This window comes from Armigeres subalbatus, chromosome 2, assembly GCF_024139115.2.
Source record: "Armigeres subalbatus isolate Guangzhou_Male chromosome 2, GZ_Asu_2, whole genome shotgun sequence".
NCBI classification, from domain to species: Eukaryota; Metazoa; Arthropoda; class Insecta; order Diptera; family Culicidae; genus Armigeres; species Armigeres subalbatus.
Genome location: NC_085140.1, coordinates 38,476,063 through 38,489,472, shown reverse-complemented (window position 1 = coordinate 38,489,472; position 13,410 = coordinate 38,476,063). Strand labels below are relative to the sequence as shown.

Below are 13,410 nucleotides of genomic sequence, written 5' to 3'. Positions count from 1 at the left end.
ATTCAGCGCTATTCTGGGGATAACTTTATAAAGGGCACGCAGTAACAGTCGTTGCTCACTAGTTAGAATGATTCAAGGGCAAACTGATCCAATTAAAACGGCCACCATCCTGTAGTTCTTGAGCCAGTCTACTGAACCGTACATTGCACAAATCACCCAGGTTCGGTTCGGCAAGTCAAGCAAGAGAAGATACCTGAGAGTATGCGCTTTTACTCTGCTACACACCACCACTCGATGGAAAACCATCGGAACCGTCCTCGTAGGGTTGGTTGGTATGTTGGAGCCTTCCAGTTCCCGTTGATGATGATAGCACCGTGGTGGTAGTGGCGGTTTTGCCGTAGAACCTATCTTCCTACCCACCGAACCGATAGCGATAGTTCATTTATGAAATTTGCTGAAACATTTAATAGACTGTTAATTATAACTTTATGCATGTGTGAATAATTTACTGCTGCATGTGCCTCGTCCGTCTGGAAAAGCGAGCGGTATGACGCGGAACCTTCACGTGCAAAGTACAAACGATTCATCCGTCCTGCCATCATTACTGCCGCATATTCGGTGGTGAATGTACGACTCGAGATGGGCGCTCCGTTAATTTATAATAAGTTGCCTTCAACTGATGGCTCCCTGTGATAGCCGTCGGACAAACGGTGTCCACTGGCCATCAACGTATGGACAATGAAGTCATTAAGTAATCCTTTACGGTTAATTATTAACACCTATATCCGATAAGGGTTATCGAGTGGTTCGGTTGGAAGCTTCATCCTTTACTGCCCGATAAATATGGGGAGATACACAACCAACTTGAATACATGTTACTCCAATGTTTCAAGTTATTACTGATTATTGGCAAAACGCATTCCATTAACCATCAACCTTATCGCTCTTTCATACTTCTAGCAAACCGATTTACCGACGATGGAAGTGCTTTTGCAGCCAAACAAGGTATTTATTGTTTTATTCTTTCTCATCTGATTACAACATTTGTCCTGTATCTATATCCTAAATCTAAATCCAAAACTAGCTCTACGCTACAACCCTATTACAATGCAAAAATAGTACACTACCTCGAAATTCGTAATCCTAAATAGGACACTAGGGCCGTTCGAATTTCATAAATGATCAGTAATCCCATATCTCTTTTAGCATCCTTTGAGAAATTGGGAATCCGGTCAGAAGTCCAGTCGATTTGGTGGACATTTAGGAGGGGTGTGCAAAGACGATTTATGTTTGTATGGAAATGTTCATGGGAAAAAATAAAATAATTAAAAACATTCATACAGCTATCGAATTATGATGATGATTTCTAATATTCTATTATCTATGTAGACAAAATTAATGGAATATTAATTAATTATAAATTGTTTCCTTAGAAGTATATTTGCTCTCACGCCCTAGATACAATATTTAAATCAGTTTCAAATGTCAAAAGTCAGTGTCAAAAGAACAATCAAGTTTATAATTCAATATGCACTAGAGTAGCGCGCAGTAGTATGGGAAAATGTAAACTGCATCCAAACATGAGAAAACTAAATTAATGATTTCGTGTGTGTTACTTCTACGTGAAGTTAAACGATTTACAATGATATGGAAATGGGAAGATGATATTAGCATTTCCATATCAATGAGAAAACTCGTTTTAGGACCCCAATCAACTATACAAAAGATGGGCTCGATTGGTTGTGTCCCGGCTTTCGCGTTTGAAATTTATATGAAAATTGGTTTAAGAAAACATTGTTTTCGATGCGGAATCCTGTCACATTGTTTCCTATTGAAAACTGGTCATATCGGACTATGGGCTCAAAAGTTATGGCAAAAAAACTATTTTTATAACACACAAGAAAGGCTCCATCACTCCTGGGTCTGGATTTTTTTAAATAAAAATAAAAGTTGATATACCAGTTGAACAAAATAAGCGTCAGGACATTTTGGACGTCATGTATTTAAAATGAGGCAAGATTCTTTATTTTCCGTTACGAAACCTCGTGAAACCTCGTGTTATGAAACCTCTTTGGAAAAAAAAATAGTAGACAAGATTTCGGAGCTGTGACTACCTTCAACATAGTAGTGTCATTTGAATCAATTTCGATTTAAAATCACCGTAAATTGATTGAGTTTGACATTTATTGTCATGCGCAAACTATTTGCATACAGATAATTAAATAAAATCTTTTTTTTTTTTCACTTGTCATAAGACGAGTTTGTACAATCCCATTTAATTCCACTACTTAATTGTATCTTGACAGATACGTATTTCGACCTCAACAGTAAGGTCGTCTTCAGTGTCTCGTACTTGACTCGACTTTTTTTTTTATTTTGTGGATTTTTGTCGATCTAATCCACTGATTTTTTCAAACTTGTATACAAAGAAGAGGGATTCGCGAGACATCAGCACTGGAAATAAATTATAAAAATAGTATACATACAACAATTCGGTGGAAAATTTAAAAAAGGCGATTCGTGCAATTGTCTGGTGAGAATTTTTTTCAGATACTTTTTTCCATATTGGTAGGTCGTTTCGTGCGTGAATGTTGACACGTTTCTAAGCAACTACTCAAACCAAAATTATTTCTGTGACTTTCTTTCCTATTGTTACTCTTCGGAATTTCTTTCCTATTGTTACTCTTCGACAAATCTATTTGTAAAAACTACAATGATATTTTAAAAATTTAATTTGTCCCGTATTGAAAGTGTGTTTGTCCCGTTTTTTCAACGAAATGATCTGGTCATCCTATCATACAAGCATAGTTTCGACTCCGAAAAACTTTGGAGGATTGAACGATTGAACGTTTTAAGCATTGTTCGAAATTTTCTATGAACGGAAAAGCATCACCGAGCCTTTAAGATACATATCATATAGGATCATATACGCTTAATCTCGACTCCGAAATACTTTGGACATTTACACCATTATTCGAACTTTTTATGAATCAAAAAGCATCATCAATCCCTTGAGATCATAAAAGCATAGTTTCGAATCCGAAATACTTTGGAGTATAGAACATTTCAATCATTCTTCGAAATTTAATGAACCGAAAAGCTATTTCAATCCCTTGATATTCATTTGAGATCATTAAAGCATAGTTTCAACTCGAAATATTTTGGAGGATAGAACATTTCAAGCAGTATTACCATTGGCGTAAATAAGGGGGCCTAGAAAAAAAAATTAGCTCCCTCCCCTAGGATTTGAAAAGTTAGTAAGCAGTGATATCAATTTTCAACATATAGCATAATAAATTTCTGAAAAAGTTTGAAAACAAAAGAGTTATCTCCCATATTCACCCTATCATATATTATAATGAAATGAGTAGAAGACAAATGAGCTTGTTTATCATTTTTGAGAAAGATTCCTGTGGGGTAGTGAATTTGCATTTGGTGTTAATTTATGGAAAGCCAATAGCTAATGAAATATTGGGAGTGGCTGATTTTCTACCCGCCGCTGTCACATCCAGGCAGTATAGTGTATGCGCAAATAGCCATGAGTTAACAGCCAGAAATTTGTATGGCGAAAGACATCTAACGCGGGTTTTCTCAAAATTATGAACTTTTCATCAAAAACTATTTGGTACCGGTTATGTAGGAAGGTATCCGCTACTACGTCTACCAAATATTTTTTCGATGAAAGTGCTTAATTTTGAGAAATCTGTCCTTAGATGCCTTTCGCCATACTGATTTCAGAAAGTTAACTCCTAGTGTGCCGCTGTAAGCACGCTCAAAGTGGGCGATTCATTGATTTGAAAGCATCAAAGTAAGCTTGATATGAACAACAACGGAGGGTCATCAGAATATCAATCAAAGCAGTCGTGGTACTTCGCCAGCGATCAAAGACATGTACACGTAAAAAATAACCTTATATGTTATGGAAAAAAAACCATTCGAAAATACTTATACTCTTCATTATGCTACCTAATGAATGATCCCATATCAAAAAGCTAATAACATTCTTAAGTTAATGAAAAGTATAAGTTTCGGAATGTATGTGGTTAATGCGATGTATAAGTTTTTTCTCATAAATATCATTGAGCGCCTGCTTTGGCAAAAAAGTATTAGAAATATTAATAATAAATAACATTAAATTTTCTTACGTGTAGTCAACCATCACGGACTGGAGTGACAGTTTATCAACAGACTTCCGCTTGCCTAGCTGCATGATATTATACTCCACAATTCCCATCAGCGTTCGAAAACGATTCTAATCAGAATACGAGAAGAATTGCTTTCAGAATCATCGAAGTATTCCAATCGAAATCCAGAAGTATTCACACTGGATTTCTTTTGGTGTCGTTGAGGGATACCCTTGGGAATATGTAGGGAATACCCTTCATAATCCATGGAGAATTCGCTTCAGAATCTCGCGTTGATTTTCTTCGGAATTCCTCCGGAGTCGTTCGAAGATTTGTTTTGGAATCATTCGGAGGTTTGCTTCGGAATTCCTTGAAGATTTGTTTCAGAATACGTCGACAGTTTGCTTCGGAGTGCACTTGAATATTTAATTCGGAGTCTCTCGACGTACTGCCTTGGAATCCCTCAATGATTTGCTTCGGAATCCCTCGACGAATTGCTTTGGAACCAATCGACGATTCCCTTCGAAATACATCGACGGTTTGCTTTGGAATTCCTCGAAGATAGTGTTCGGACTCCCACGACGATTTACTTCAGAATTCCTCGACGTATTGCTTCGGAATCCTTCGACGATTTGCTTCGAAATCCTCCGATGATTTGCTTCGTAATACCTCGAAAATTTGCTTCGGAATCCCCCAACGATTTGCTTCATCATCTCCGGAGGATTCCTAACGGAATCCCTGGAGGTTTAATTCAGAGTCCCTCGAAGATTTGCTCCGGGATCCCTCGACAGATTGCGCAGATTGGAATACTTTGACGATTTGCTTCTACATCCCTGGAATATTGCCTACGAAATTCCTGGAACATTCACGTTGAAATTGCTGGGGGTTTTTCGACGGAATCTCTGGAACATTCCTGTTGGAATCCCTGGCCCTGGTGGATTGCCTTCAGAATCCCTGGGGGTTCCCTTCGGTAAGTTTAGAGGTTTCCCGTCGAAATCTTTGGAAGATTCTCATCGGAATCTTTGGAGAATTGCCGTCGGAATACCTGAATGAATGCTGCATTATTTTTTTTTCATTTGAGATAGATAGAATATTTATAGAAATATGCAAATATATTCACTGCCTTGGTGGGAACCTGACGGCGATCCATCACATATTGTCCTTTGAGTGTGCGGGACAAAGCCGAGCGCTACTACACTTAGACGCAATAGCCATACGCCATCAATTTGAGTCGATGATTGCTACATCGACAGGAAAACAAACACACTCCGATACTGTGGGCTACAACAAAAAGCACGTGCTTGAGAAAAGATAATATGCATGAGTGTGATTGATCCACAATTGTGTGAAAGTGAGAAAGACATTTGGTGCGGTTTCGGTTCCTCTCCGGAGGTGCAAATCTTACTGAGCGTCTATTCTTCATGTCAGGATCGGCTCACAACAGCGTCTATTCTCCATGCTAGGGGCGGCTAATCATCGTCCGAGTGCCAGCGAGGGATTTTAAGTGAAACTGTGCACCATGGTCCACCGGGAATAAGGATGAATGGTTCTCCGGGAATTTAGTGGGTTTGGTGTCAGGCCCTGCAAGCCAGCCTTTAAAAAAACACATGCAACGAACAATCAACAAGAGAGTACGGACCGGGACCATCGGCGAAGATCACTGCGACGAAAAGGGACTAGCGATTGAAAACTCGGTTCGTGGAACTGCAAATCTCTCAACTTCATCGGGAGCACCCCTAGCAGCGCACATGTTTCACTTATGTTACTGCATCTCTTATGTGACCAGATTTAGTCCCAAACAAGTTGCTGCAACCGATTTTGCCTGACTTGTGCTGCTCGTGACACGCATACTCGCCGATGTGCCCAAGGACCGTGGATTCGGCATCGTAGCGCTGCAGGAGGTTTGTTGGAAGGGATTAATGGTGCAAACGTTTAGAGGTAATCATACCATCTACCAGAGCTGCAGCAACATACACGAGCTGGGAACAGCTTTCATAGTAATGGGCGATATGCAAAGGCGCGTGATCGGGTGGTGGCCGATCAACGAGAGAACGTGCATGTTTAGGATCAAAGGCCAGTTCTTCAACTTCAGCATAATAAACGTCCATAGCCCGCACTCCGGAAGATATAGAAGATAACTGATTATAAGGACGCATTCTACGCGCAGCTGGAACGTGAGTACGACAGCTCCCCAAGCCATGACGTCAAAATCATCATAGGAGATTTGAACGCTCAGGTTGGCCAGGAGGAGGAGTTTAGGCCGACTATTGAGAAGTTCAGCGCTCAAAGGCTAACGAACGAAAACGGCCTACGACTAATTGATTTCGTCGGCTCCAAGAATTGGGCTATTCGCAGCACCTACTTCCAACACAACGGTACACCTGGAGATCACCACTGCAGACAGAATCACAAATCGACCACGTTTTGATTGATGGACGGCACTGCTGCGACATTATCGACGTTAGGGCATATCGTGGCGCTAACATCAGCTCTGACCACTATCTGGTGATAGTTAAACTGCGCCCAAAACTATCCGTCATCAACAATGTTCGGTACCGACGGCCGCCGCCCGGTACGACCAAGAGTGACTGAAGCAACGTGATGTGGCCACTGCATATGCGCAGCATCTCGAAGTAGACTTGCCGGAAGAGAGTGAGCTCGGTGAAGCCCCTCTTGAGGACTAGTGGATTACAGTTAAAGCAGCCATCAACGACGCAGCGGAGAACAACGTCGGGTATGTTGGACGAAGTTGACGGAACGATTGGTTCGAAGAAGAGTGCAGCCAGATTCCAGAGGAGAAGGACACAGCGCGGGCGGTGGCGGTACCCGGCAGAACGTGGAACGTTATAGACGGAAGTGGAGACAGCATAGCCGCCATTTTCAGGAGAAGAAACGCCGCCTGGAAGAAGCGGAGTACGAGAAGATGGAACAGCTGTGCCGTGCTCAAGAAACACGCAAGTTCTATCAGCGGCTTAACGCATCCCGCAAAGGCTTCGCAAAGGCGAGCCATAATGTGCAGGGATAAGGATGGAAGCATCTTGACGAACGAACGTGTGGTGATCGAAAGGTGGAAGCAGCACTACGAGGAACATTTGAATGGCGCTGAGAGTACAGGCAATGAAAGTCAAACCAGAGGAGGGAATGATTACGTTAATTCAGCGGACGATGGAAGCCAACCAACCCCACCTAGAGTTAAGTTAAGTTAAGGATGCCATCCAACAGCTAAAAACCAATAAAGCAACTGGTAACGATGGTGTCATGTCGGAGCTGAGCTCATCAAGATGGGACCGGAAAAGCTAGCCACTTGCCTGCACAAACTGATAGTCAGAATCTGAGAAGCTGAACAGCTACCGGAAGAGTGGAAGGAAGGGGTTATATGCCCCATCTACAAGAAGGCGACAAGCTGGAGCGTGAAAACTTTTGAGCGATCACCATCCTTAATGCCGCCTACAAAGTGATATCCCAGATCATCTTCCGACGTCTGTCACCATTAGTAAATGAGTTCGTGGGAAGTTATCAAGCCGGCTTCGTTGACGGCCGCTCGACAACGGACCAGATCTTTACTGTACGGCAAATCCTTCAAAAATGCCGTGAACACCAGGTCCCAACGCACCATCTGTTCATTGATTTCAAGACGGCATACGACAGTATAGACCACGTAGAGCTATGGGAAATTATGAACGAGAACAGCTTTCCTGGGAAGCTTACTGTGCAAAACTGTGTGAAGATTTCGGGCGAACACTCCAGTTCGTTCGAATCGCGCCGGGGACTAAGACAAGGTGATGGACTTTCGTGCCTGTTGCTCAACATTGTGCTAGAAGGTGTCATGCGGAGAGCCGGGTGTAACAGCCGGGGTACGATTTTCAACAGATCCAGTCAATTTATTTGTTTCGCGGATGACATGGACATTGTTGGCCGAACATTTGCAAAGTTGGCAGAACTGTACACCCGCCTGAAACGTGAAGCAACAAAAGTTGGACTGGTGGTGAATGCGTCAAAGTCAAAATACATGCTTGTGGGCGGAACCGAGCGCGACAGGGCCCGCCTGGGAAGCAGTCCCGACTAGAAGGTCATATCAAAATTATACCATACTATGTTATTATGTTATACTAATTTTTTTTAACAAAATATGTTAGAAACATGGTGCAGGATGTTGTTAAAATATCTAAATTTCTATCAAAAACTGCACTACTGGAAACAAAAAACTATCAAATTATATTACAATTTTATCATAAAAATAACATATTCTGTTAGAAATTTATAACAGAATCAGATACAAAATATATTCTTTCTGTGCAGTTGGAATTTTTACAGGTCGTGATAGGTCTACAGATTGTGATCAACAATCATATTTTTTTGTTTTCACAAGAATATTTTTCGAGAACATGAAATTAACAACATTACAAATAAGGCAACCTTCTCAAATTAAATCAGCGTTGTGATATACTTATGGCTGCGAGACTTTGCTACATCTATTTTAATTGCCTACTGTTGGGCAATTCGGTGTTAAGCATTTTTCAAATCATATTATGATATAATCCTGTTACAACATTTGAAAGGTAATGGTTACTGAGAACAAAATTGTATCAAAATAAGTTATAAATATCACAATATGTTAAAATTGTGTTAAATTTTTGTTATGCTCTTCTAGTCGGGGTGTTACGATAGACGGGGATACCTTCGAGGTGGTCGAGGAATTCATCTACCTCGGATCCTTGCTAACGGCTGACAACAACGTTAGTCGCGAAATACGAAGGCGCATCATCTGTGGAAGCCGGGCTACTACGGGCTCCAGTTAAAAAAAAGATTCACCACCGCACCAAATGTGTCATGTACAAGACGCTGATAAGACCGGTAGTCCTCTGCGGACATGGAACATGGACATTGGACAATGCTCGAGGAAGACTTGCAAGCACTCGGAGTATTCGAGAGACGGGTGCTTATGACCATCTTTGGCGGCGTGCAAGAAGACAGTGTGTGGCGGCGAAGAATGAACCATGAGCTCGCCCAACTCTACGGCGAACCCAGTATCCAGAAGGTAGCTAAAGCCGGAAGGGTACGATGTGCAGGGCATGTTGCAAGAATGCCAGCAACCCTGCAAAGATGGTGTTCGCTTCCGATCAGGCAGGTACGAGACGGCGTGGAGCGCAGCGAGCGATGTGGGCAGACCAGGTGCAAAACGACTTGGCGAGCGTGGGGCACATTCGAGGATGGAAAGATGAGGCCTCGAACCGTGTATTGTGGCGTCAAATTGTGGATTTAGTGTTATCTGTAGATATAAACTAAATAAATGAAATGAATGAACCGAAAAGCTTTCTCAATCCCTTGAGATTCATTAATTTTCCTAGCCTAATTAAATCTCTCTTTAGAAAGCTTCATTGATAAAAATTCAAATTTATCGCGAAGCTTTTGTGTCTAAAAGAAAGCTTTAGTAGAGTTTAACACGTAACCTACACTATTGCAAATTAGCCCTTCTAACGGCTAATCCTCGGTAAGTTACGAAAAATTACTTTTGGTTTTGAATTCGTTTTTAGATACTTTTGAGTTCGCCAGAGCTGACCAATCAAAAAACCGATTAAACCTACCGAGTAAAAACCGAGGTGGAAATTGCGTCATAGCTAATTGCTTCTTACAAATTTATTCTGGTGAAGATAGTTTAATCGTTCAAATCATTTTTAAATAGTTTTTGAAAAGTGACGCTAAGTTCGAAAAGTGAAATTTATGAATAATTTTTTATAATTTCAAGTTGAACTCAAAGTAAGTTCACGAGTTGAATATTGTTAAAATATTATTGATTTCTTTTCGATAGTTTGCTGAATTTTTTGAGTTCAATTGGTTTGACCGATTTGTTTGAGCGATTTTCTTAGCCATTGTAACTATTCAGGTAAGCCTTTTAGTGGAACAATTCGAACATAACGTCAATAGTGAAAAGTTAACCCGTTGAATAGACGTCGTCAAGCCCATCCAACATGAACGGCCTGGTAAGGATTGGGTCACGTGCTTTCCACGCGCACAGTAGTCGAAGGTGGTGCCGGCTAGTAGTGGGCCTGCGGTGGAAAATCGGGAACCCAAGTTATGCAAGCGCTTGCAAGGTGTGCGTCCCTGATTCGTCGATCCGTGGTCCACTTTTTGGCGATCGACGAACGAAAGGCTCGATCCGTCAAAGCGTGAGGCGTAAGAGCAACACCAATTCGCTCTATCTCAACCAACCTCAGGTTCGCCTCTACCCTGTATCAGCCTTCGCGCGAGCCTACGACGAGCACCGAATTCTAATTGGAAACCAGATTCACTGGATTCAAGTAAAAGAACGCAATGACGTCGTTGGAGCACCTCGCCGAAACTCTATGGTCAGATAGACACGTGTATGGATCAATCAATAAGCAAAAACTGCCGCTATGAAACGAACAGATCGAGCCACCGTAGACATGTTCTGTCAAAACAACACGAATAGAAATATGCGTATACAGTGTCGCCGTTGTTTCGATGCGGTGAGTGCAAAATGAGTTACCTTGATTGATCCATTGAAACTGTCTGGATAAAATCCGAAAAATGTACTCATTATAAATATGCTAGATAAATACGTGACGTTACCAGATAAGGTTTAGGTGCAAGGTGCAACTGAGTTGTCACAATATATGGATATTTCGCTCAATTTGGGTCCCAAAAAGGGTCCCATGCAAAGAACTTTTAAATTCTGTTTTATTTAGAGATTGATGTATTCCGTTGAAGTATAAAGTGTTTACCACGTAGGGGAACGGTTCGCCACTTCATCTCATAGCTCCTATTTCCATCCCATCAAAAACAAAGAAATGGAAAGGAATTTGGTTTGTTTATTATTTTTGTGATTTTTTTCAGCAGTGAGCACGCATGTTGACAAAAAGAAGCGTCGAATTTGGCGCCGTATTTCTTTGTTTAGCGATGAGATTGATATATGTACAGTGAGATTGAGATCGGAGCTGTTCCCCTATTTAGATTGAAATTTACCTAAATTTAGTTTTCGAATCTTAAGTTAATTTAACTTTGATTTTTTCTCAGACGTTTTCTGCCGCTCAGTTCTGGCTGACTTCCATTTCTAAGTTTCTTTTTTTAATTACTCTTTTTGCCTTAGTTGCCACTTAGTTTGTCCTGATTGTGTGTGCCAATTTGTTAAGTTTAGATTCTGTCTATAACTTGGCGACCCGCCCTGAGAAGAGTGGTCTTATACCGGGCTTAGGCAGATGAACGGTCCTTCTGAAAAAAAAGTGGTGCTTAAGCCGTTACTTTAAGAACAGAGTAGATCGTAAAAGTGCAATCGTGTGGAGGAGTTAAACATCAGTAAATAATGAGTTGTTTCAATTTCTACTAAACAATTTCTAAACTTTGATTCAGAAATTCACAATTATTATAAGTATCAGAAGGCAGCCATCATTCATTCATTTCATCCATTTATGCTCTGTCCATTTTGCTCCGCAAACAAAATTTTAATCGTTTCCCATTTTCACACTCATATTCTGCTGTCCATCCGTGGGGAACCCAACCGCACAAGGTGACAGAAAGCCAATTTCCTGTATTTAAATACTTGTTCAATCAATTAATTTATTCATAAATAAATACCTGTTCCTCACGTCCCGAAACCCGATCCCTGTACGTATGTTTGTTGTGTGCATTCGCAATCGTATGCGAGCAACATTGATGCGGTTGTGTACAAATATCCGTGCCATTGACTGACCCGGCACGGCACGGCACGCCGTTTACGGGAATGACGCAGCATCCGCCGACCGAGCGGGCGGGAAATTGCCGGAAAATTGAGCGAGAAAATTTAAAGAATTGCCGACTCCACCGGGAAAACTCCAGGTCGGTTCATATTTTATCGCGAAAATAAATAAACGAAAACAGAGTGGACATTATTTCACAGCATAAACCTGGCCGGTCGAATCTGTTTTATTGGTGGCACACGAACGCACATACACTTGCACACATGCCGGTGAGTAATTCCCGCCCCGCTCAAAATGGGTGGTTCAGATGTGTGGTGTTAAGTTTTTTTTGGTCACGAAAATGTCCACTTATTTTCCGGGAGTATAACAGGAAAGGGTACACAGAGGTGGCAGGGTCAGCCAAATATTTGGGCAGGGTTTTTATTCGGTTCCTTTTTGCGCAGCCGAGACTCCACCGGGCGGCGGAACGACTCTCGATTTCATTGACGAGAGACGTGGTCCATATGATTATTTAATGCGATTTAATTCGACTAATGTGAAAAGCCGAAAATGTGCGGTAGTCACACATGAAAGGCCGAGATGGGTGCTCTTTTTTGCCGAACCTGGACTGGTGGTGCCGGTCGGTTTGAACTACCGGTTGTCGTCAATGCGACACGGCTGTGTGGCGGTTGGCAAAGTTATTAATTTATTGGTAAATTTTGTTGTCGGTATTCGCGTCTCGAATACGCTTGGCACAGATCGGATGTAGCGGATTGTGTGTGTGGTCGGTTGATGTGGTATGATTCGCAAGCGGATTTAAAATTTATTCGAACGAATCGCTTCATGTCGGCGATACGGCTGAATTCCTTGAACAAAATAATCATATCAATTGACTTTGAGTAGGTTTCCGAGGAAATGGTTACATAGCAGAAGAATTGCTCGTGAATTGATTTGAGTACACACTTAGCTTTGCTTTTTATAGCTCGCAAAAGTCCGGCATTGCCGTGAATTGTTAGCTGATGCTTAACAAAATATGTTCATGACTCAGCAAACGAATATTATTTTCACTTAGACCTAGGTAAAACGTATATTCTGAAACTCGACAGTTACTTCTTGAAGAAAGAATCCAAACAAGCTTCTAATCTAAGTCTGTTCTCGGCTACGTTTTATATACCTTTAAGTCTTGTACTCATAATGTGTTACCATCAATAACAAATTAACCAATACCATTTTTTCTTCAATTTCAGCTGAGAGTTACCAATATCAGCTGCAGTCGATGTGGCAAAAATGCTGGAACAGCCAAAATCTAATCCACCATCTGCGCTTCCGGGAACGTGGCCCGCTGAAATCCTGGCGCCCTGAGACGATGGCCGAAGCCATATTCAGTGTCCTGAAGGAGGGTCTGTCCCTGTCTCAAGCAGCCCGCAAGTACGACATTCCCTATCCGACATTCGTCCTGTACGCGAACCGTGTCCACAACATGCTCGGCCCATCCATCGACGGTGGAACCGATCTGCGACCGAAGGGCCGTGGTCGACCGCAGCGAATCCTGCTCGGCATCTGGCCGGACGAACACATCAAGGGCGTAATCAAGAGCGTGGTCTTTCGCGATGCCAAAGATATGAAGGATGAGCAGATCATGTACGGCAGACACTCGGTAATTGACCAAGCTT

General features: G+C 41.7%; 1 protein-coding gene across 31 annotated transcripts in view; it reads left to right on the top strand.

Moving 5' to 3' along the window:
• The window catches only part of LOC134218479 (protein bric-a-brac 1-like), a 556,397-nt gene that overhangs the window by 541,557 nt on the left and 1,430 nt on the right, over positions 1-13,410 (top strand). For 30 of the 31 annotated variants that reach the window (XM_062697527.1, XM_062697525.1, XM_062697526.1 and 27 more), the window contains exons 5-6: positions 901-945; positions 12,985-13,394. In XM_062697527.1, the coding sequence (XP_062553511.1) occupies positions 901-945; positions 12,985-13,394 (455 nt within the window). The remainder of the gene's footprint in view (positions 1-900; positions 946-12,984; positions 13,395-13,410) is intronic. The other variant, XM_062697528.1, reaches the window with a different exon arrangement.